The following is a 24,522-nucleotide window of genomic DNA, read 5'->3' as shown; positions in this document are numbered from 1 at the left end:
TTTCGATAGGGCAGGTCTACCAGTTCGCAAGTGGCTCACCAACGAACCTGCACTTCAGAAACAGTTCAAAGAGCATGGTTTAAGCCGTGCTACGACACTTTATGTTAACGTCTTAGGAGTTACTTGGCGCACCACGACCGATGACCTATGCTGTGCTCTGTCTTCCGTATCCGAGCTCCTGAAGTCTAGCCCATGCACAAAGCGACAAGTCTTGCGCGCCGTATCTCGCATATTTGACCCATTTGGATTCTTGGTGCCATTCACTATATCTGCCAAGATTCTTTTCCACCGCCTATGGGAGGAAAAGGCCTCATGGGATACACATCTTGGACCGGAACACTCAACCGCATGGCAAGGGTGGTGTTCAGAATTCCCGAAGCTTCAAAACTATCCCGCCTTTTGGATCCTGATGTCTCTACGAACTTCGAAAGTTTTGACCTTCATACATTTTGCGATGCAAGCCCCTTGGCTTACAGAGCAGTCGTCTACCTCCGTAACCCGGACAGAACACGCACCTCGTTCGTCGTTGCCAAATCTAGAGTGGCACCTTTAAAGCGTCAGGCTCTTCCGAGACTAGAACTTCTCGCCGCCTTACTCTCCTCAAGGCTAATCTAGGCTACGTCAGCAGTTTTTAACATCCCCCGCTCTCAATGTCACGCCTGGACCGATTCCATGATTGCTCTATCGTGGATTCGGACAACGCCAACAAATCTCCCACCATTTGTCAGCAATCGCGTCATAGAGATCCAGCGTTATGTACCTCCAGACCTTTGGAGGCATTGTCCCGGGCATCAGAACCCTGCTGGTTTGCTATCGCGAGGAATTACAGCCACCCAGCTTCTGCGAAACCATGCGTGGCTCTCTGGACCTCAATGGCTTCATGAACCTCCTGCCCTCTGGCTTCCGGAGCCTTCCTCACTCGGCTCATCAACTCAGAGTTTAGAGCCTCTTTGCTCATGTCCTGAAAAGATCTCGGTCCTGCACACTCACGTATCCTCTCAGCCTTTACTAACTCTCCTTGGCTACAGTAGCTAGATGCGTGTAATAACCGTAACGGCGTGGATTTTCCGTTTTGTTCGACGTTGCCAAAGTTCGCCTAGCGCCCCAGACCGACGATCTCTCTCCCTATCACTTGACGAACAACAAATAGCGGAACACTATTGGTATAAGGGCGTGCAACTAGAAGCTTTCGGTCTGCTTCATGAAAGACACGACTCTCTCAAGACTTTCGAGATTTTCTCGGTTCTGACGGTCTTCTTCGACTGAAAACCCGACTGGTCTTCAGCGACCTGGACAAGTCTTCGATATATCCCATAATTCTACCTGGCAGGCACCATTTTACTAGGCTCCTGGTGACACATATCCACATTCAACAGCACCATGTTGGGGTGTAGGGAACTCTAGCTCAACTACGAGAGCGGTTCTGGGTACTAAGGGGACGTCAAACAATGAAGAGAGTCATCTATACGTGTGTCACGTGTCGACGATTTGGCAGCTCCGATTTCCACCAACGAACGGCGCCTCTTCCATCTGATCGTGCCTCCCAGACTGCGCCTTTCTACGTTACTGGTATTGATTTTGCCGGTCCCATCTACTACTGCACGGATCAGCCAAGTTCGAGTCTGAAATCGTACATAGCCTTGTTCACCCGTGCTACTACACGCGCCGTACATTTGGAACTGACTTCATCCATGGGTGCTGCCGACTTCCTCCAGGCATTTAGACGCTTCGTTGCACGAAGATCAATTCCGTGTACTCGGACAACTTCTGAACATTCAAATGGGCTTCACAAGACATTGCAGAGCCTCACCGCCTCGTTGACGCTGCGCCCCTCCAAAGCTACTGTGTCGACCATCACATTCAATGGATCTTTATTGCTGAACGCGCACCCTGGTGGGGCGGGTTCTGGGAGCGCCTCGTGAGGTTGGTGAAGGACGCTTTGCGCAAGTCGCTCGGTCGAACGTGCCTATCCTTCGAGCAGATTACCACCGTCCTCACCGAAATCGAAGCCATAATCAACTCTAGGCCTCTAACGTACATATCCGACGACCCCAGGGATTTTTCTCCTCTGTGTCCCTCCCACTTTCTTGTCGGAAAACGATTAACTGTTCTACTGGACTGTTCAGACACAGGCAGCGTGGCCAATGATACGCGCTCCTCGCTCCTTGAAAGGATGCAGCTTCGACAAACCTTGCTCGACGAATTTTGGCGCAGATGGGCTCGCGAATAGATCTCCGAGCTACCGTCTGCCCATCGCTTCCAGTACAGTTCCACCGTGCCATTCCAGGTGGGCGAATTGGTAGTCCTTTCTTCTAAACCTCTTAGTAGAGCCTTGTGAACTCTTGCACGCGTCACAGAGATTCAGCCAGGTCGTGACGGCGTCATCCGTGCATGTAAAGTCATGCTCCCTAGTGGATCTGTCCTACGGCGACCAGTACAGCTTCTGCACAAACTGCAGATCTTGCCAGATGCTCGCCATATCTCCGCCGCGGGAATATAAGAAATTGCGAAGAGGATAAGGATCACCTGACCCCACCTGCGTACAGCTTCGTTAATCGTCAGAGCTCCAGCTCGTGTACAGTTGCTCGTTCGTGTTGGATTAAACACTTGTTCTCCATTGGAGTCATCCTTTCCTACATTTAATGACGATTCGCTGTTCGATGTGCGCGCTCACCTCGTTGTCGGCCATCTTGTCCAGGACGTGTCTTCTGTTTTGCATAAACTTTGGACCACCACGTGACGAACGCAGAGGCCTGTCGCGTGTGAAAATGACGAAAAAGAAGTAGCGCGAGCCATTTGTACACTCAGGAGTCAGAAAGTCCCGGTTTGACTTGAACACCCCTCGTAGTTACGTTCGCTCCCGTCAAGAGATGGTTGCATCCTCGAAAAACCATTCTCTTGCTTTTGCCTTCCTTACGCGCTGCGAGGAAGTAATGTAACCGGCGCCTGCGCGTCTGTTCCCCGTCGTCACGGCGCTCAAGAAAATTCGTTCCTTCTGTTGCTGAAGGCGGCTTCCGGTCGCGCGTGGAGGTTTCGCTCTTCCGAGATTCACAGGCTGATGCCCGATTGAATGCGCAGCACATACGAGTGCGCGTTCGTACGAGGGTGGTTCCATAAGTTTCCGGCCCGACCTACTTGTAATAGTCATACAGACGAAACAACTGTATCACTTTTCGACATAGTCACCCTTAACTTCGATGCACTTTTGACACCTTTCAACCAGCATTCTTATACCCTTGAAGAAATAGTCCCAAGTTTTGTCCGCAAAATGCTGGACAACTGCCTTTTGCACTTCACTATCGTTTTTCGTTTATCGCCCCACTCTGCCAGGAGCGCGCGCTGGAAGTGTTTCTTCCGCGTTCCTCCTCTCCCGCGCACTTCTGTGCCCCCTTACGTCACCGGTGTTGCGCAATGGCAAGTAATGCTGCGAACCCGCTGTGGCTCTCGCCCATGCCTTCCAGTTAGTGATGGGCGATAGTCATCCAAACACTATCGATAGTACTATCGATGGTTCTGACGATTACTCATTTGACTATCGATAGTTTTGCTCAGAACTATCGATATGTTGAGCTATCGATAGTAAACTGGACACGGGCCAAACCCGCTTGCTACAAAAATGTAAAAGTCACTGCTCCCAATTGTGTTATCAATCTAATGAAATACCACGTAGGAAGCATCCAAAATTTAGAGATTTATTACGACCTTTCAGGCAGAGACTGCCCTTCTTCACCTGAAGAAGGGCAGTCAGTCTCTGCCTGAAAGCTCCTCGTCTTCCATTCTCAAGCATACCTTTGTGACTTCGACATTCTTCATTGGTGTCTTCGCCAAAATACCTTTACTTATAGTCGCACAGTAGTTGATATTTTTGAAATAGTTTCGGACCGCTAGCATGAAAAAAAAAAGACTACATAAAACAGTTCCGAAAAGTAGTCGGAAACCAGAACAATCGGGAAATAGAAAAGGAGATTTTGTGGATTGTTGTGCGCCATGCGTATGGTTAACATTAATCAGAGCAGTCGCATACGCCGTCAAGCTATCAGTAGTTTAAGTTACTGTCACTTTAATTTGTCCCAAGAAATGCACACTTAAAAAAGCGCAAATGTATATACTCTGGTATTTTATGAACTTCACAATTTGTTACCCATTATGATTTCTTTCCTCTTTTTTCTGAGAGGTAACAACTAATCAAGAGCGAAACGCCATCGTCGAGCTGCATGCGAAAAACGAGAATTCAGGAGGTTTTATTTCCGATGGAAATGTGTTCAACTCTCAAATTGTGAGTTACTAAACTATCCACAGTTCGCATGAGCGAAATGCAAATTCAGACGGTTTCGTTTTTATAAGGAACAAAATGAATCATGAGTAAATTTTTCAATTCGTAGCAAACTATTGAGAATTTGCAGGAGCAAAAGGAGAATCCAGGTTTCGTTTCAAATGAAACCTGCGCAAATTTTAAATTTGAAAGAGTGTATTGGCATCAAATGATGATTTAAATTTGATGTGCGCAAACTATTGATAGTTTCCTGGAGCGAAAAGCGAATTCAGAAGGCTTCGTTTTCAAAAGAAACATGTTAACATTTGAAGTTAGCGGTGAGCGAAGTATTGATAGTTTGCAGTAGCGAGACCCCAATTCAGAAGGTTTCACTTTCAAAAGAAGCCTGCTGAATTTATAAATCCGGAGTGAATAAACTATGGATAGTATGCAGAGGCGAAACGCGAAGTTTTGCTTTGAAACGAAACCTGCTCAAATTTTAAATTCGGAGTTAAGAAACTGTTGATAGTTTGCAGGAGCAAAACGGAAGTCTAATTTCGGATTGAGTAAACTATTGACATTTGAAGGAGCGATACGCGAATTCAAAATGTTTCGTCTTCAAAAGAAACACGCTAAAATGTTTAAGTTTTAGTGCACAAACTATTGGTCGTTTGCAGGAGCAAATTTCGCAGAAAGTTTGGTTTTCAAAAGCAAGAAGCTAAAATTTTAAATTGATCGGAGTGAATAACGTACTGATAGTTTGCAGGAGCGAAAGCTTGACTCAAGCGACGTGAAGCTATGGGTGAAGTGCATGTCCTGATACTATTGATACTATGATAGTACACGAAAACTATTGCGATTCTATCGAAATCCTTTTTCACTCGATAGTTGTACTGTCGATAGTATCGAATGTTTCGATAGTATCGCCCATCACTACTTCCAGTCGCGCATAGAAGATCACAAGGTCTCTCGTCGCGTCTGAGGGTTGAAGTTGAAGCATTACGTTTTCTTGGTTGGAGGCGTTCGGATAACACGCTATAATGGACAGCTTTTTGCGTGTGAATCCTTTGTTACGCTTGAGCTGGCAAGTATGACACGTGAGCTGTACTTTTTCATCGAATGTATTCGTCCTCTGCTTTGCGGCCGTTCACAACAAGGACCTCAAGCACCTCCGTGGCGTTTAGAGTTTTGCTGACGAGTTACGTGGGGCTGTAGCGATTCACCGCAATGTGTATTGGTTGTATCGCCGTCACCAATGGAAAGTGTCTGGTGGTTGCTTGGCGTTGCAGTTATATTTCCGTCAGTTGCAGTTACGTTTACGTTTTGGCAATCTCCAACAAAGCAAGTGCATTGTGAAGTGCGACTGTGATATTTGGAAGATGCCCCCTTTGTTGCTCGATTTGTTTGCACGAATTATCGTAAAAGACAGGGTGGTCTAATGTTTTGTGTTACTTTGTTTCAACTCAAGCTCTTCGTCATCATTCCTGTTATTATTCAAAGCAGCTTTGCGCCTTCAGGCGAATCTGATTTACTCTGCATTTATTGTTCTACGGATGGCTGTATTTCCTTCCGTCGAAGGACTTGTTTGCCTAAGAATATGTTTCATGCAAGAATTTATTTATGAGCATGTCACGTATTCTGTATTCAATGTTGAGCACGCCGTAAATCTGAACACTTAGCATTGCCAACCACCACGCCTACAGAAACTCAATTGCAGCGTATTGTGTAAGAGTATTCTGCACATCGTATTTATTTCTGAAAGCTGTTTGTCGTTTAACAAATTTATTGTTCAACCGGTTTCGAATACTGTGTAATACATCCATAACACTAAGACTGAGGGACACAATCTAACGACACCAATTCGCCTGCTTCATTGCCATCTTTTATTATTGTGTTACATAAGCTTGAAGTCAACAGTTGAGGTAACTGGAAAGAAGCAAAAACCCCCAGTAGTCACGTAGCATACCCAACATTTGGCAATAAAAAAAACGACAAGCAATTGGTACTATTTCAAGTAAACTGCTTGTTGGTCTTCTGACGGAAATTTGCTTTCTTTGTGAAAGAACTGTTCCATTTGCCACCGGCACCGAGTCCTCAGCTGTGCAGGCTCCTCCGAGGGTGTGGGCGCTCTTGTATGTGCGTCAAGGACGAGGGCATCAGGCTCAAACAGCTGAATGTCGACATTTAGCTCAAATAGTACAATAACTAAGGCCTAACATCTACATATACACATTATATGCTATACATGTATAATTTTTATTTTTAATAGAAACACAGTGGTACCAGCAAATAAGTGCTGAAGTAGCTGCACAGCCTTGAAGGATGCCCACAGCAAGTTGAACTGGTTGAACACAGCAGTACACCACTATTATGATAATGGTTGGTAGGGTTATTTTTTGGTAATGTGAAAGAAAGCTCAGTGTTGTAGCAGGAACAAAATGTCACGACGACATAGTGCATCAAACGTAGGTTCCTTTAATTTAGAGGTGACCTGCAGAGCACTTGCTGGAGTTGTTCTGGCATGTTACCCTGGTGAAAGACTTCAGCTGCTATACACATGGGCTGCCCTGGTTTAAGAGAAGAAAATAACACAGTATACAACTCCAGTTCCGGTGAATGCAAATGATGTAATCCAACCCCTAGTGAAAAGAGCCCTCAGGTCTAATGTGTTATGGGACTGAGAGGTCCTCTCAGCCTGAAAGGGCCTCTCAGGCTGACCTCTCAGGCTGAGAGGACCTATCAGATTGACAGGACCTCTCAGGATCTCTCAGAAGCTAATGCCCAGATCTGACATGGGAACATCAATATTCGATTTCGCCGTCTACGCTGCACCTGTCGTTGTAGCGGTACAATCATACGGTGCACTGATACACGAGAGATAGATAGAGACAAGTACATGTCACAAAACTTCACATATATTGAGTTCCTTCGATTGTACATGTACACTCAAGGCATGCACACTGCTATCAGATTATCTAACAGTTATTTCAAATGTCTTGCAGAATTGTGAATATCTAATATTTGTTCAAGGATCGCTCGCAAGGAACTACACGAAACGGTAAATAGCAGCAAAGGAAACTAGATTTAGTACTTACATGTCTACGAAAGCATACAGTCATCATCAGCACATACTGTCGTTTTGCAGAAAGCGTGAGCTCAATGTACACATATTCGCAATGTCCGTACAGCGGCGATGAAAAATATTCTTGAGGAACTCTGCTTCTCGGTGATCAAGTTCGTCTGTTTTACGTATATTTGGGGACTCGCGATGCACCGTCTAGTTTCCCTTGCTTGCGTAAGACGTCATCTAACTGGCGAGATTGGGTTCTCACCACCTTGGGTTCTCACCACCTGTAGATTCGTACAAGATTCATCTGTAAGAAATACAATTTCAAAATGTTAGTGTAAGTCAGTGTGTAGGCATCGAAATATATAACATACCGTTTGGCACAAAGCGCCGTTGGTAACCTAACGTGGTTGGTGATCTTCCTATCGGCGCTCATAATGCGTGTCTGCGAACAGTGGTAAAAGCGTAAAGTGAACAGGAATGCCTGTCACTGACAAAAGCATATTTGACACATCCTCTACATACCTCAAAAACAGTTGGAATCTCGAAGACAAAACGCAAATTCCTTGACATCCGCGGCCGACGTCCTCACACTTCAACGTTTTAAAACAGACTGATTGAAGCGCTGGCGACTGGCCGAAACGTTTCCACTTACGTGCAGTGCAATACATCCTTACAACCTTATCACGGCACGTGTTCCTTGGAGGAATAATGCACAAACATGTGAAATCTTGCGAACTATTTTTCAAAGCTGTGAGAGCCAAACTGTTCAATTCGGCCTCACCGTCATCGTCATAAGCCAGCAGTACAAGGACAAGGTATTCAAAGTTATTTCCACTCATCCCCATGACATTTGTACTGTTCAAAGTCTGGATGAAGGAATAACAAAAACAGTTCATGTTTCACAAATGAAACTGTTCAAGGATCAGCCAGATTGGGATCCTAACATTACGTTTCATCATGCAGACAGTGACGAGAATGTCTCTGTTAATCAAGACAGTTCTTCAGAATCCGAAGAAACACTTAGTCCACCTTACACGACAAGGTATGGACGCGTCACCAAACAAAGGGTACCATTACATGCGTACGACCTTGTTTGACTGTTTCAAAGTACACACATTCCATAGGGACGCCTTGGTGAATGTCGTTCATTCATGGACAGGGGACGCTCTGGTCCATAAATGACTTTGTACTACATTGCTTTAAATGTATCCAGTGTCTGCAATATGAATTTTTGCGGTCATTTTTGTGCTTTTCGCTTTGGGTTACTTCCACATTTCTTAGTTACTCACGCACACAGCCACACTCAAACACACGCTTACATTGTTGCTGTTTAGCATTTCCCTTCTACTGACCTCTTCAGATCAACTTTCTGCATTTCGAATTTAGTGTTTCGAATTTAGTGTTTCGAATTTAGTCACTACTTCACACTAGTTCTCTTCATTTTCGTATCACTGCATGTACTGTGTATGTACTGCATGTCACAATGCTACTCATGCTATGCTGTGCTATATCATGTACTACGAACTTTGAACTACGAACTTTCTTCTTCAATGTTATCAAATTCACAATGTGTTTAGAATCAGGAGATTCTACTACTTCGTTTGAGGGTGGATTATCAAACTCTCTTACATCTAGGTTGTTCTGCATTTCAGGACAAAAGATGCTGCATGCTTCTGCCAAGGGCCCTGGCATGAATCATGTTCTCTTTTGTTTTTTTTTATCCTGTTTCAGAACAGCTTCGATGTTCAACTTCTGCATTAACGCTATTGTAACGTTTCATTTTTCTTCAGTGTAATAACGAAATGAGGACATTTCATTTTTTCGTTAGAGGTGGGCGTGTGAGAGCCAAACTGTTCAATTCGGCCTCACCGTCATCGTCATAAGCCAGCAGTGGCGCCGCTACATGCTTATAAGCGCGCGCCACGTGCTGTTCTGAGTTCTTTCATTGTACGACGTTCATCACCATACGTCGTTAGTCTGTTGGATCCTCGCTTTAGCTCATTCGGCCCTTCATCACCCAAATTGCTAGGTATATCTTTATTGTATTTCATTGTATGTATCATACCAGAGTGTTAGTAAACTGTCTGTGTGTTATCCAAATGCCGTATTCCTGAATCTTATTTTTGAGTTTGGCAGATAGCCAGGGACATCGGGTCCGTCACCAGCGTTAACACCTTTCTTTACCCCTTTCCCTTGGTCTATCTTGCCTCACAAAGCGGACGAGGTAGCATGTCCCGCGGCGCGGAAAACATGTAGCAACTTGCTCTGGGAAGTGTTGCGCGACGCACTGTCGAAAAAGTGTCTGAGAGGTCCCTCCAGATCCCTCAGGGCTACATGAATGATTCTACAACGTCGTCCAGATTTTCTCTAAAAGGTCCTCTCAGATCCCTCTGTTCTGCCTGAAAGGTCCTACCAAACCTTTCAAGGTTTCTTGAAAGGTCCTCTTAGACCTCTCAGGAAATTTTGAGAGGTCTCTTAGACACATTGTCGATAGGGACTGAGCAATGACGATAAGATAAGAAGTGTAAACAAGAAAATGTCCCCCTCAATATCATATTTTTGCACATGATAAAGCAAACTATAATCAAATAACAAAAAAGGTAAAAGAACGTGTGAACAATATACAGAGCACGAATAGTAGGCAAGACACTGCATCAAAGAGGACTCTGGAAAGAGGGTGCACACCATTTGTCTGGTCTGAATAGTGGGGCAATGATCATGCTGTCTTACCTAACCGGTTTCAGGCTCTGCTGAGGAAGTCACCTGTAAACATGAAAGCAGATAAGTGAGAAAAGAACGGATACGTATGTTCAACATATTACGTAAATATTCTGTTTAAGTACGGTTTCTAAGATCACGCTAAACGAAGTGTACTTTTATCAACAGTGCACCGCCTGAGTTTAGGGACTAGATTCGTTAACTTCTATTTTGTCTTTTTTTTTTACTCTCTCTGTGCCGTAAGCAGCCCCAAGGTTCACAGTCACGCAGAAGAGAATTAACCCATTTACGCAATCTGTAATCTGTGATAGCATTTGAACCACACAGATTGGGAGACCTTTGTTAGTCCCAATAACGAAAAATACTCACACTTTTGCGCCGTTTCGGTGGATGTTCTTTCCCCGGTGTGGACAGGTATTGTGATGGTGCTACACCTTGATTCAGACGACACTGAGCTCGTTATCCAGTACGTTGAAGAGATTAAGCGTACCCTTCGTGCATTCAATCATGCAAATGTCCACTACAAACACGAGCAGTCGATGGCACCGCATCGTCTCTCCATTCCTGCGGTCCGATTGCTTCGTGGCATCAAAAGCTGTCCGTCTCGTCACTGGGAAGCATATGACATATGACATGATGCTAGGCGAATATTGACGTAAATTAGGACAACCAACTATCCAACATCGTCTCGGCATGTCGAAGAAAACCACAGGATGCGGCTACGGGACTGCGATAGACTGCGACCATCGCGCGGAAGCTACCGTCATGGAGGTTTCCATTCCCGATGAATCATGGAGGAAGGAAACACAGGAGCGGCCGTTTCGAGCAGATTTCCGTGGGACCCCTCTGGCGGTCGCTCCTGTCAAAACCGCCATTACTTCCTGTCCACCACGTGATCCTCTCCAAAGTTTCGGTTTGGCAACGCTTTGTTCCTCGCGCTGCTTTTCGTGCTTTTATGCCTTTCCAAAGTTACTTACTCTTAAAATGTGAGCACCACTGCGGAAACAACGTTTTGTTAACGTGTTCTCACCGCGGTTGCGGCTGTCGTTCAACAGAAAGCAGCTCTGTCACGGGAATAACGTTTCCTTCGTAAGCACGTACTTGACGGGTTGTTTCGTACCCCTGTCTGTGAGAGAGTCATCTTGAATCGTTTCTTTCCAAGCTGTCGTTGTGCCACAGCTGCAGATTCAATTGACTTCCTCCATCGTTGTACAAATTTGATTACTGGCATGCTTTACCACTTCAGCAACAAACACATAAAACGCGGCCACGTCGTCACACAAACATCGCTGCCGCGAATGATGTTTCTAGTCCTGCGTGCTTGTCCTGCAGACCCTGACCGGTCTTGTAGTAAAAGGGTAAACCAAGAGTAAACCTCCGAACACACACAAATAAAGCTGGACGCGCGGCGTTCATCACAATGCAGATATCTGAACTGCAAGCTGCAAGGCAACCACGACTCCTGTCGTCTGCTTTGGGAGCTGGCCTGCGCATGCTCTTGGGGTCACGTGAGCGGTCACATGGTAGACAGGAGCATCCCAGAATGCAGTGCGAAGCTGGCACGCCCGTCCCAATGGCAAAAAGTTCGAGGGGCCGCTCCTGTGTTTCCTTCCTCCATGCGATGAATGCATACGCGGGATCCTACGGCGCATGCTCGTGGCCGGACCACGACACGTCACGATGACGTGTAGCCGAGCCGGCTGCGGTCCCGTCAAGTTGCTCGCTGTGTCTCCGCTCGGCAGCTCGCCACGGCGCGGCGCCAGCTGTCCTCCCTTCACCGCTCCGTTTAAACTCGCTCCCGAGAATACTCCTCGCATGACGAAGGTAAAATTTTGGTTCTAGACTCGGAAAAAGGTTTACTTTGTGATGAAAACGAGAAAAAAATATTTCATTGTCCCTTTAAAGGTGTTCTGTACAGAGAGGCCGAGATATTTGTAATTTTCGGTCTATAATGTTTGCGTGAACTCGAAATTCATAGGCCGCCACTATTGGTTTCTGTGGTTAACACCAGGAATTAACTGCATTTAAAGTCACAGTCCGGTCGAAAACATGTATCTGGGAAACACCGTCTTATGATATCTAACACTGCTCACAAGTACCGTGCAAAATATTTCAGAACGAATCGTATCGCCCGATTTACGATCGATTTTTTCTATGCCGCCGTTGGTCCTGAGTAAAGGCCGCAGCGAGCTCTCGCGTGACCTGCATAAGAGCAAAGCCGCACATGACTCGCGCATGCCTGTGTGCAAGATAGTTTGTTGTTGCGTGCTCCCATTTGCCTATCATAATGAATTTTGAGTAGCAGTCACACTTTACGCAGAGTAAAATGCAGAGTAGTGTCAATATAAACACAGGTATCACGACGCAGCCTACCGTTCAGTACACTCACAGAAACAAACACCTCTCTGCCTACCCAGCAATGTCGCAGTCCTGCGCCCCACTGTGTCCATTTGGGACGTCATGCCCTCGTGACGGCCGGCGTACATACACGGCTGGGGATCATTGGGGCAAAGAGTTCGCGAGAAAAAAAAAAAGAAAACGAAACCGGATGTCTTCAGAGGTGTTGTTTTTATACTGTAACTCGAAAATCACGCCATTTTGTGAGCTGAAGCTTTCCACACATCTTGTACGCCTCCGTGGCAGCTGGAAAAAATCGACTTCCGGTCTTCCCGGACGCGTAATTCCAAAACACTACCCTGTACAACGGATCGCGCTGTGTCTAGCTTTAGCGGGCGATGGCTAATCGTCCTGCAACCTGCGTTACCATGGCCACGCAGAGACGCTACTTCATTTCGACTGGTTTTATATATCGATGGAGGTAAAGAAAGCAGTTATCATTTCCAGTTGATGTCTCGTCAGCGACACTTTTCGTATCTGTTTTGTTTTTGTTTCGTTTTTATTTAGTGCGTACGATTACATCAATAACATCAGAAACACAAAGCGGAGCACCCAGTGGCAAAAATTTCATATAATTTGTAATTTCGCGGCTCGGTTTCCTGTCGTACGATACGTTCAACTGTGAACCATGCAAGATATTAGCTCAGACATCGTATCAAAAGACGTCGTGGTGGCGTAAAATGACGAACAATGGTCCACAGCTTCGGGCTTAGAGCTTCTGAACTGTTATGGTCTTCTTATGTACTATATTTTTGCTGTTACGTCAGCGCGAACATCCGCCTTCCGGTTTTCGGTGTTTACTATTTTTGAGGCATCTCGAAGCATGATAAAAATGAACGCCAAACCAAATTACAGTAGCACAAGAGTGAATTGACTTACAACATAATAAAATAACAAGATAACTTATCTTTGTCACTTATCCTTGCTCTATCTCGTAATACCTCGGAAAATATAAACACCGAAACCAAGGAGGCTTACATGATTTTTTTTTCTGTTTAAATACGAATAGATTGGGTGCTATCTCTAGGAAACTGAACCTGTTCGCTGACCGAATTTCAGGTTGCGATACTTATAAATATGCGACGAGCAGTGTGACAGCAGTGGGCGCGTCGTACACAAAAGTGTACCTGAGACGTACTCAGCAATTAGTAGAGCAATACTGAAGCATACGTCGGCGCTTTTCACGGACAGACCAGAGGCGACACCTTTATATGGTGCACCACTCTCAACTGCAACATATATGTGCCCTTTGTGTGATATGAAAGTATTTTCATAACTAAAGAAAGGATCCCCTTTGCGTTCTGATTCCGTCTTCCTGCCCATGTACCCCACATTTACGCTAGCAGTTTGCCTGAATGATATCACGGTCGTATGTGCATTTCACGCCAATAATATCGAGAAATGACTCACGATTCCCGAAATGTCGCTATCATCTCAGTTCCATAGATATCGCCACACTACAAGCACCAGGAGTCTTCGCAGCTCTGCTGGCTCTGCTAGCGTGCCAAACGCACGACGCATTTTTCTCACAGTTCAATTCAAATAATGTACATGAAAGGGGTACCTTCGTCGACGGCCTATGCATGGCTTGTATCCTACCTTAGGAGCCAAGCTTTTAAAACTGGCTGACCACTCTCTTCCCACACCAAGAAGTATCCTTTTTTAATCGTGAATCACAGGTCCTGACTTAACACAATCAGTCCACTTGGAAAGCACCACTCGTCCAACATCTGCAATTTAACACAGCTTATAAAAAGTTCGGCCGCAGAAGGAAAGGTAGGCTGACGAGAGATTTCTGCATTCCTTCCTCCAAACCACTCGGAAGGCAGTGGCGTCTCGGCGTCGCTATGCCAATGTAGGTTGCCAGAGCATCACCTACCATCCGCTAAGAGTAGAGAAAGCACGGTCTGTTGCACTGGTAGTGTTTTGGTATTACGCTTCCCGGACTGTCCCCTCGACGGTTCATAATATCATCATCAAAATAAAAATACTTGAAATACATTCGTACAGATTTTGGCCTCAGAAAGAGGTTGTTTGAATTCGTATCTTGCATTAACTAAGCTAACTTTGTTAATTGAACTCGCGAATTAGTCAAGGAAGGGCAGCATTTTTCTGCATGGATTTGGAAGCCTGTCGCCATAGCACAGTGTTACAATGAATGAATGGCTAGGAAGCAAGCGAGCTGGTGAAGATGATGCATAATGTAAAACCCCGAGACTAGGGAACACGAAGGGTGAAGGGTCGTGTTCCCTAGTCTCGGGGTTTTACACTGTCCACAATATTCGAGTCAAACTCAAAGGTTTTTCACAAGTTGTGTATAGAAATTTGACAGTCGAAGATGCATCGCTTTGCGAAGTATATTGTCGGTGAAATTTGGGGTTGCGGAACTCTCGCCCCCCCCCCCCCCTTTATCAGGACCAAGTGGAAAGAACCACACGTTTTATTCCGATCGAGGGTGTTGTCGCCGTTTTTGTCAGCGAGTGGTGGCTGAGGACGGACTCTCTGAGAAGGGTATACGTGCGATTGTGGCGTGGTTTCTTTTCTTTTCGCACAGGAGGAAGGGTATTCGAACATAGCCAACAATTGGAAAAAGTTAAATACCAGCGATCGCGCTTCATCAAATGACGAATTTGCGACTGTCAAATTAGTGTAGAAACCTTGTGAAAAACCCAGCGATTCTGAGTGCATTTGTATGCTAGTGCGATAGGCTTCCAGATTATTGCAGAAAAATGCTTCCTCTGATGGGCTAGTTTACGACTTCAATTAAGAAAATTGAATTACGAATTCAGTTAACAGAACCCATTGGAAGCGCTCCCGTTTTTGAATGAAGTTTTCTAAACCAGATTTGAGTAAATGAAAACAATGCACCCCAGAGGGACTTTGCCTTGAAGTTTTGCTTTTTTTTTTCAAGTGCACGGTGCACTCAGCACATACTGTGAAACCTGAACACCATGTCTTGTGGCCGATTTGTAAAGGATCAGGGGCACGAAATGAAACAAGTTTGATGTTGTGCTCGGTCTCACTTTTCTCGAAGCTGCATATGTTTCAGTGCGCATCTTACAATTTGTACGCCGTATACTGTTTCTGCACTCTGCCTCTTTCTTGTGTTTCCAGTAGCGGTTCTGGTAGCCTGCCACGGTGATATTTTGTTAATTGTTACATACTTGTTAATTAATATTCACGCACGCCTACGTTTGAGTATTTTCGGTGATTCCGCCGCATTCGCGTGTGGTTTAGGTAAATGTGTCCGTGACGACCCGACTTCGGAAACATTCCTACATACTTCGGTTTAGCAATAGGGTAGTTTCATTTTAAATCGAACAACGTGCGAAAGTCGTATTTTTTAATTCGCCCAGAAAAAATATATGTTAGAAGACATCTCAAACGACGCAAATCGCGCCACGTGCGATGCTCGTACGTGTAGTAGTTTCCGCGTAGGAGAGGGGGAAAGTCTGAGGCTGCTTGAGCACGCTTTCTTCTGGACCGACTTTAACGGGATCTAGCACGGCTAATTTTATGTCTAGGAACTGGAGGTTTTTTTGTGATTATAGGCTGCAATATAGACACTGTCGACAGTCACCCACAGAACTCTGAGAGCCATAAATTTTCTGTTAAAAAATGCCAAACTTCGCGTAAACGTTCAAAAAGGCCAAACTTTGTTACCAATTTGCTTCATGATGGAACCTCTGAGAACATCGAGCTTAGTGCCATTCGATAGGACATTGAAAGAGCTTTCGTGCTGTATAGAGCTCATTTTTCTCAGCCCAGTTATTTCTGTGTTATTAGCTTGAGAATCACACATAGTAGGCGAAAATTGCCAATGTTGCATCTCAATTTTCTCAAAAATGCCATCTTCGATTTCCTTGATTATTTTTGAAAAGGTGGCGTCATGTCTCTACTTTAGACGCCAAGTGAGACAATCTTTTATTTTTGCCTGAGAGACACGCAGCGATTTTTTTTTGTCAGGCAGGGTGCACGAGGCTGCGGCCTTGCGCGCCCCACCCACGAGCACGCGACTTTCAACCTCTTCTTTGCTACAGGTGTCCCGCTGACGGAGAAATCAATGACCACACTGCGTGAGCTTGTTGTGGTGTCCCCAGAGCATCACTTTACGTTTACCCTATGGCCTCCCAGTTCCGTCAGGCTCATTCAAACCGTGGGAGAGCACATGGGTAGCCTGTGCGCCCTTGACGAGAAGCCCCAGTTCGACGAACATACCGACAAAGCAGTGAGAAGAAACGAAGCGCTTCGTAGAGATCTTTATCCACTGGTAACATCTTAGCTTTTGTTTCAGGCTGCCACCAGTCCCCCAGGAAGTGTGAAAGTCACATCCTTTTCATTGGTAAAAGAACGAAAAACGGAAGTTTCGAACAACGTAAAATGTGCCCATTGCGAGGTCCCTGCAGGTGGTGGCTGCCACCATTGGATGGGCACATTTTACGTTTTTCGAAACTTTCGGTTTTCGTTCTTATACCAATGAAAAGGATGTGCCTTTCACACTGCCTGACCTGACCCAACCTGCACCCAACTCTGACGCGGAACTTCTCAATCTATGCCGAAAAGTAGGTCTCGCGATAGGATACCGCCCGGGGGAATGCGATAAGGAGAGCGTGACGTGAAAAACGGGTCCCGGATTTCTGCTTCCATGCGTGTCACTGCTAATCGTCAGGTCGCTGCTCCAACCTGGTAAATCAACTGACGTCACCAAGTCACAACTAGGAATTCTTTATTTCTTATCGAAAAGGGAAACGTGCATGAAAAAAATAATAAAACACTAGAACAATTTCTACCAGGTGTTGCGAGAACGATCCGCTTCTCGAACGGAGCACGATTTTTTTTTTAAATTCCATGTTAGCACTGCGGAACAACTATATCTATTAGCGGTGTACAGACGTGTACAGGTGGAGAGAGGACAAAAGGAAGAAGTGGCCCAGTCGAAAAATACGACAAGAGGAATACGACAGATGACAAGGCTGTCGTATTTTGGGACCCTGTCGTCTGTCGTGGCTTGTCGTCTGTATTTTGTCGTGGCTTGTCGTCTGTATTTTGTCGTGGCTTGTCGCCTGTATTTTGTCGTGGCTTGTCGTCTGTATTTTGTCGTTCGTACTGTGTCGTGCCTTGTCGTCTGTACTGTGTCGTGGTTTGTCGTCTTTCCGTGGTAACTGTGACTGTTGTGTGCTTCTGCATGGGCCCTGTCCAACAATCTTGTAAATTTGTAAAAATCATTGCTCGTTGTGTCTGTTTTCGCTGGTTGCGACTGCATTTGTGTTGTTTCAGATAACGTACGTATAGCGTGAGTCATGCACAGCGTATGCGGCAGAGCAGACACAAAAACGAGTTTTGGTATGCCGTTCTGCTATGCTTTATTATCCTTCAGCTCCAGGATCTTCATTCAGGAACGGTTTTTTACCTGAAAAAAGGAACAAAGAAGGCAAGTTAGAAATGAGGCCTGCCAGTAACCAGCATAAACCAAATAGCATTTGGTGAACTCCACTCAAGCTAAACCTTGTTAACTTGTTATATGCAGTCTACACTGGAAGGAAAAAGACGGCTCGGTGGTTCAATTTGTGGTTCATCAACATATTGTAACCATGCGTTACCATTTTACGATCATGTGGTAAAATACATTTTAAAAAAAAAACTCGCTTAAACCCGTGTTTTGATCCCTGACTCTTCATGAAATGCTTGGTGTGCAAATGTTTTCCACTTTAAGTGCCATGAATCCTGAATAGGTTTTTAAATTGAAAATTTTAACCCCCTGAACTGTAAAAGAAAAGTTCATGCTTCAGGGAGTATCGAAACACTGACAAGCTATGGCACACAAGCACTAAACAGGAAAATGGCAGCAACAGCAAACACATAACATTTGCTGGGGCAACGTAGCATTTCAAAGAGAAGTGCAATGCTTCCACAGTAACAAAAATGTGTGCAAGTTTTACATACTCCTTACCATTTTAACGTCGGAGATCCGCATACTTCTGCGCAAGGTAGCGTACCAGTTGTTTGTGCCGCTTTGGTGCTTCTTCTGTGCTGCACCCCTTTGACAGCAGGTGATGCGATAAGGCAGCTAGAAGAAACATTGCAAAATTTGAATTTCAATTTCATTTCACTACTCAAATGTAGTGAGAACAGTGCAACAGGAAATGTGATGTCCAACTCACTTTAAAAATCTCTGACATACTCCAAAAGTAAATTAGCAAGCCATGCATAGCAAAGTGTAAAAACAAGGGAACTGCATGTACTCACATGACATGCAGGTCACCTTTAGTGGTGACAATTGTGGGTAGACTGCTGTCTTTCCTTTCGAAACATCTTTATTGGATTGCTTCCCTGTGACACTGCGTTGTGCAAGTGTCTCGTTTCCCCACAGTGCAACAGCGAGACGCTTGCAAAACGCAGCGTCTGCTGGCTGCTGCATCAGGTGTGTCCATGTGTCGGAGCTCACAAAGATGCCCTCGCCAAGTTGTACCTATGCCATATCAGAGGAACAGGTATTACCAAAGTGATAAAAGAAGTTAAAACAAGAGACTCATGTGCTGCCAGAACAGCGAAAGAGTAACATACGCGTACAAATAGAAGATGCTGAGATAACCATTAAGACAGCACAAACACATGCCTCATAAATGTCCAAGCAAATTCATGATATTATTTAAAGTTGACAAAGACCCAGTGAGTGCTAGTAGGAGCTTGAATCCACAGATTCAGTTTCTGGTCAAGTGTGTTACTGATTACAACATACTCATATTGTGCTCTCGTCAACCTGCCAACGCCTTGTTAAGATAGTCAGGCAAAGCCATTCCCATGTTGGTGTTGAGTAATTGGTAGCACACATGACCAGAAATCAGAGAGCTGTCAGTTCAAGTCTCCATCACAACTCAACCGCTCTCCCAATGCCCTAATTAATAGCAGTGCTGCTTGGGACAGAGGTTTACAAAACACCAGGTTGGCATATACCCTTATTGAACCGACGTCATACTAGTGAAAATAGGCAGACTCCATTACAAACAGCAGCCTGGGCTTCTTATGCACCCGCGGTTGTCAGCTGCCATCGGCCTCGTGGTTGTCCGACAGATGAAAAAATATGTCAACCTGAAGCTCCGCAAACTTTTGTCCCAAGCTGTACATAACCTTACCCAAGACTGAAGTGTGCTGTAGGTACTGTAGATACAGTGAAAATTTGGAGTTAAAAGAGATACATAAATAAATTATAAAATAGCGTAGATGCAGGGAAGCTGGTGGACAGAATCCACGAAGAACGAAGCCTGAGCATAAATAAGCATTCAGTAAGTAATTCTGTTATCAAAGCCGAGACACAATGAAAGGCACTGCACCCAATGAACTCAATGCATACCAGGCCATCCTCTGTGGTTGTCGGCTGAAATCGCTCCTGAGGGACGAAAAGACCTGAAAGAATAATGTGTAGCACTTCACGTATGACTTGAAAACATACATGCATTTCACCAGAATATGGCCACATGCAAGTGCTTTGATTAAAAGGCATAATTATCACAATAGTGCACCTTTGGTGGGACGGATGCTTGTCTGTTGATCACGCGCACCTGACAAAAAAAGTTCTGTCATTGAAATTGAAAATATGTGCCAGCAACCTGCGGTTGTCAGTTGCCATCGGCCTCATGGTTGTCACACAGATGGAAAAATATGTCAACCTGAAGCTCCGCAAGCTTTTGTCTCAAGCTGAACATAACCTTACCCATGACTGAAGTATAGCATATGAGACTAATACGGTGAAAGTTGTGTTAGGCGTGCAGTCTTACCAGTTGTCACGGAGGGGACACTAATAACATGCGGAGCTGGGGCCGGTTGCACCTCGGTTGCACTGCGTACACTCTGGCTCACCCCATCCACTGTTGTTCACAAAGGGATATTTTTAAACGTGTACAAGTCATTATCGCACTTAGCTATTCACTACCAAGCAGCTTAAAGCAAACTCAAAGTAGGCTATTCTTCATACATTTCATTGTGCTTTGTGTACAATTCGTCATCCTGCCTAATAAACATATGGTAACCAAAAAAAAAAGAAAGGTTCGTATCTACAAGCTTACTAGTTATCACAGCTGGGCTGCTGTTGGAACTGGAAGCTGGGGCTGGCAGCGTCGCGGTCGCGTTGTGCCTGTCATGACTAGCGTCTGGCACTGTTATTTGTAAAGGAACTTTTTAGATAAATAATTACAGTTTGCAGAGAAAGTTGACCAGTATGAATGTGGCCTTTGACTGCATGACTACACCCCTACTGGGGTAATAAGTCTGGCATGAACCATTACCAGTCATTGCATTTGAAGCTCCTACGAGGGATATCGGGGCAGACTGTACCACTGCTGTCCGGCACGCTTGTTCACATGGAGGGGACACTGCTGATAATAAGGAAGCCGTTTAAACATATGTATCAATACAATAACACGGAGCTACGAAGTTACAGAATTGTACTACTAATCAGAGCTAGGTGTATCAGCTTAAGAATTTTTTGGCACTGCTTTTGTCTGCATGCAAAAGCAACTTAGCAGACTTGTTCAAACATTAACAAGATCATCTTACTCTGTGCCACAGGATGTGGGGTTGTCGTGTATGGTTGCAACCGTGCAGGGCTGACACAGCCCTTCTTCGAGTTCTCCACTGCTTCTTGCAAATGAAAATGTTTTGTTAGGCGTAATTCCTTTACATTATGAACCAATATAGGTAGTAATTAATTATTTGTGATACTAATTAGTTGTATTCACGATGGACCACAAATTCTGAATTTTTACAGGTCGTGAGTGTATGAAGTTTCACAAATAAAAACGTCATTTTCCTCACCAGCTTCAAATATCTTTGAGCAGAGTGCCTTTTGTAGTTTCCTGTTGAGATCAGTCAATGTGGCGACTTCTCCCTGCAAGCGTTGAACTTCCTTTTCCAGTTCTTGAACTTTATTCTGCTTTGAGGGCCTGTTCTCCAAACCAGCAGAACAAAGCATGTGTGCTTCTGCTGACCTTTTTGCGTGACTCCTCGCCTGTTTGTCAATCTTTGCCTGAAACGTGCAAAACTTTTGTTAGCGTACACAGCGCACGAACGCCGCGCGCACACAACAGCCACCGCTCCTAGCCAACTTAAATGTGCAAAAGCAGCGCAGCATACGTTTAAACAACAAAGAAAAAGTTTTTCACTCCTACCTTCTTCCTCACTTGGACGTCAACTGCCGAACGTGGCTTCTGAGGTGCTTTACACCTGTTCTTGTGCAAGGTGCTCATCTCCTCTTCTGTTTCTGCAATGTACGTATTTCGAAAGATGTACGCGATGATGTGTCTAACCAAAAAAAGTTCCGTAAAATCTACTGCTCTTCCCCAAGAACACACATGGTCCTCGGGATGTCCCCACAGTGTCATCGTGTCCTCGTCCTTCGAGGTGTATGCCCATAACGTCCTGAGGATAACACTCGCGGACCGTCCGTGAAGAGTCATTCAGGTACGTCCTGTGCCCGTCCCTGCGGGTAGCTAGGGGGACGAGAAATAGTATTTTGTTTAGTTTACGTGCTCAGACTCCCTAAACACATTTGTTTTGTTTTTGGGCAGATCCTGGGACCTGACTGAGATTTTTCTTAAATAAAGGGTGGCCCAGCGGAAAATTCCCTGCCGCCAAAAAGAATGACTGTCTATGATACATGAACGATTTCTCGTGGAAAGAACAGAAACGCACGATGCTGTCGCACTACTTTTGACTTTCAAAGTTCCTACCTGAATGTCTCAAACCAACGTGAGTAAGAAACATAGATTTTGGAATGAGGCAAACCTAATATTTCAATCCATTCCTCGCTTTGAGTATTTCTTCTTTGCGTAATCGAAAGAAGCATTGAGAGCTCACCCTTCGTTTTGCGTAGCAGGCTAGCAGGACTCCCGTATTTACGGAGTGACGCGTTATAAGCCACAAATGGTATCTGTTTCGGCTTCGGAAGAGAATTCTAGTACTTTTCGCAGTGGGTTTCCGAGTGGGCAAGCTTAAAGGGAGGGTCCGCAACGGTTGTGCCCAAAATTAAGTGAAAGTTGATTTCAGCAGAGGCCACCCCCCAGATGCTGACAACAGCCCCCGTTTCGTATAAATGTGCGCGTATAATTTATAAACAGCGAAAACGATAAAGCGAAACCGAAACTATGAGAGCAGGCGGTGGCATCGGAATCGAGGAGCGCCACGCCGTGACGTCAGTCGCGAGATTCGTCTGCCGTGATTCCCATGTGTTGTATTGCATTGAAGACGCCAGGAAGCAAGTTACGGTCAACGTGCAGTCATGGAAACCGACTCCGCATCAGAATAGAACTCCACGGGACTTCAGCCCGATTCAGACGTGTATTCTAATGAGGAGAATGACTTGACCGCCACCATAAACCACAACGACTCGCCGTATTCGACGGACCCTGTACCAGTGCGCGCGTCGCTTGAAACCGAGGCCTCGGACCCATACACTGAAGACTGTCGAACTCGGAGTAACTAATGATGAGTTTCTAATAGGTTGTCGCACATTCTTATACAGGGTGTCCCAGAAAACGTGTCATTGAATTATAATAAAAAAACTACACCAACTAGAGTCATGCGGTCAATGGCATTTGTTCTTACTGGGTTTTTGCCACCTCCTCATATGAATGTCGTGTAACGTAAGTTTAATTATGTAAATTTTTGCGAGCTTAAGTCGGAAATTTGCCTAGTAAAGGTAACTTTGTAACCCCGCCAATGTGAAGAGCGTGTCTAATTTAGTCAAATTAATGATAATTGACAGGGATATTCAGGAGCTATCCCATCGGAGAAAATAGCCGAACATCATACTCTACGGAGGTCGCACAGAATAGCGCACGATGAATTTTTCAGCGCAATCTTTGTCAGTCCGACGAAAGGAGGTTGGAAACCCAGCCCTCCCCGTCATCGCAGAAACAGATAAAACAGGCACGGCTTATCATGTCCGACTTTCGCTGGGATTTTGCTTTCCCTCTCCCAATTTTAGGAACTGTTACTTTTTCTACTATCACTCTGTGGGCTGGCTTCGGAACCTCCTTTCGTCGCACTGAGAGCGATTGCACTCAAAAAGTCATCGCGCGCTATGGTCCGGTGCTCCGAAAAGCATGATATTCGACTATTTTTTCCGATGGAATAGCTCGTGAATATCACTGTGAATTATCATGAATTTGAGTGTATTCGGCACGCTCTTCATATTGGTGGGGTAAAAAAGTGCCCTTTACTTGGCAAATTTCCGAGTTCAGTTCGCAAATATTTACATAATTAAACTTGGAGTAATGACATTCACATTAGGAGGTGGCAAAAACTAATAAGAACAAATGCTGTTGACCGCATGATTCTAGGTGGCGTAGTTTTTTTATTATAATTCAATGACACGTTTTCTGGGACACCCTGTACAAGTGCCACGGGTGCACGCGTAATATGAAACATGTTGCAGGTGCACGTGCGGTCGGTGCATCCCGCAGGTGCCCGCAGGTGCCACTCCGAGTTCCCGCATGAGCCGTCTTTTCGTGTCGACCATTCCTGGCTCAAAATGATGAGAACATATCGTTCTCAATCTGGTCTTCCTCCACTTGATTTTGCGCAGCGCCATTTCCCACTCCAAACGACGTTGTTTGGCCTTCGGAAACTGGAAAGATGCTACGTCTGTTCTTGTATCCGACCTGTTGCCACAACTGATTATACAGCATGTCTTACCGGCCATCGTGGTGGGTGTAAGATCAGTGTGCGACGTAACGAACACAATTGCTACGGAAAATTTCCTTCGTCAAAACTGCCAAAACACACAGCAAAGCAAGGCGGACAGCGCGGGATATCTCGCGACTTACATCACGCTCGGTGTTTCTTGCAGAAAAGCGCTCGTGGCTCGCACTACCCTGTCACCGAGCGCGTCATAGAAGAAAATCATTTTTATCAAGTTTGACTCAGTTTTCGAAGGAGATATTTTACAGGCATGGTCGTTGATGGCTAAAGGTGACGAATATTCGAAAATCTCGGAAGGGACCTTATGCGGATTCTCCCTTTAAGGCTTGTCCCACCCTTATGAGGATTTCTCAGACTTGGTGTCCTTCACAAGATTCTGTTTCCCACA

At 45.2% G+C, this 24,522-nt stretch overlaps 1 protein-coding gene across 1 annotated transcript in view; it reads right to left on the bottom strand.

Annotated features, from left to right (window-relative positions):
• Positions 1-24,135, bottom strand: part of LOC135393930 (uncharacterized) — a 34,661-nt gene extending 10,526 nt beyond the window's left edge. Inside the window, exons 1-11 of the mRNA XM_064624287.1 lie at positions 24,129-24,135; positions 21,602-21,693; positions 21,249-21,459; positions 20,991-21,074; positions 20,720-20,809; positions 20,501-20,590; positions 20,213-20,302; positions 19,958-19,996; positions 19,789-19,841; positions 18,684-18,906; positions 18,434-18,504 (exon numbers count right to left, since the gene is read on the bottom strand). Of these exons, the coding sequence (XP_064480357.1) occupies positions 18,434-18,504; positions 18,684-18,906; positions 19,789-19,841; positions 19,958-19,996; positions 20,213-20,302; positions 20,501-20,590; positions 20,720-20,809; positions 20,991-21,074; positions 21,249-21,459; positions 21,602-21,693; positions 24,129-24,135 (1,050 nt within the window). The remainder of the gene's footprint in view (positions 1-18,433; positions 18,505-18,683; positions 18,907-19,788; positions 19,842-19,957; positions 19,997-20,212; positions 20,303-20,500; positions 20,591-20,719; positions 20,810-20,990; positions 21,075-21,248; positions 21,460-21,601; positions 21,694-24,128) is intronic.
• Between the last annotated feature and the right edge of the window lie 387 nt (positions 24,136-24,522).

Source organism: Ornithodoros turicata, chromosome 1 (genome assembly GCF_037126465.1).
Source record: "Ornithodoros turicata isolate Travis chromosome 1, ASM3712646v1, whole genome shotgun sequence".
In the NCBI taxonomy this organism is placed as follows: Eukaryota; Metazoa; Arthropoda; class Arachnida; order Ixodida; family Argasidae; genus Ornithodoros; species Ornithodoros turicata.
This window is presented reverse-complemented; position numbering and strand designations above follow the sequence as displayed.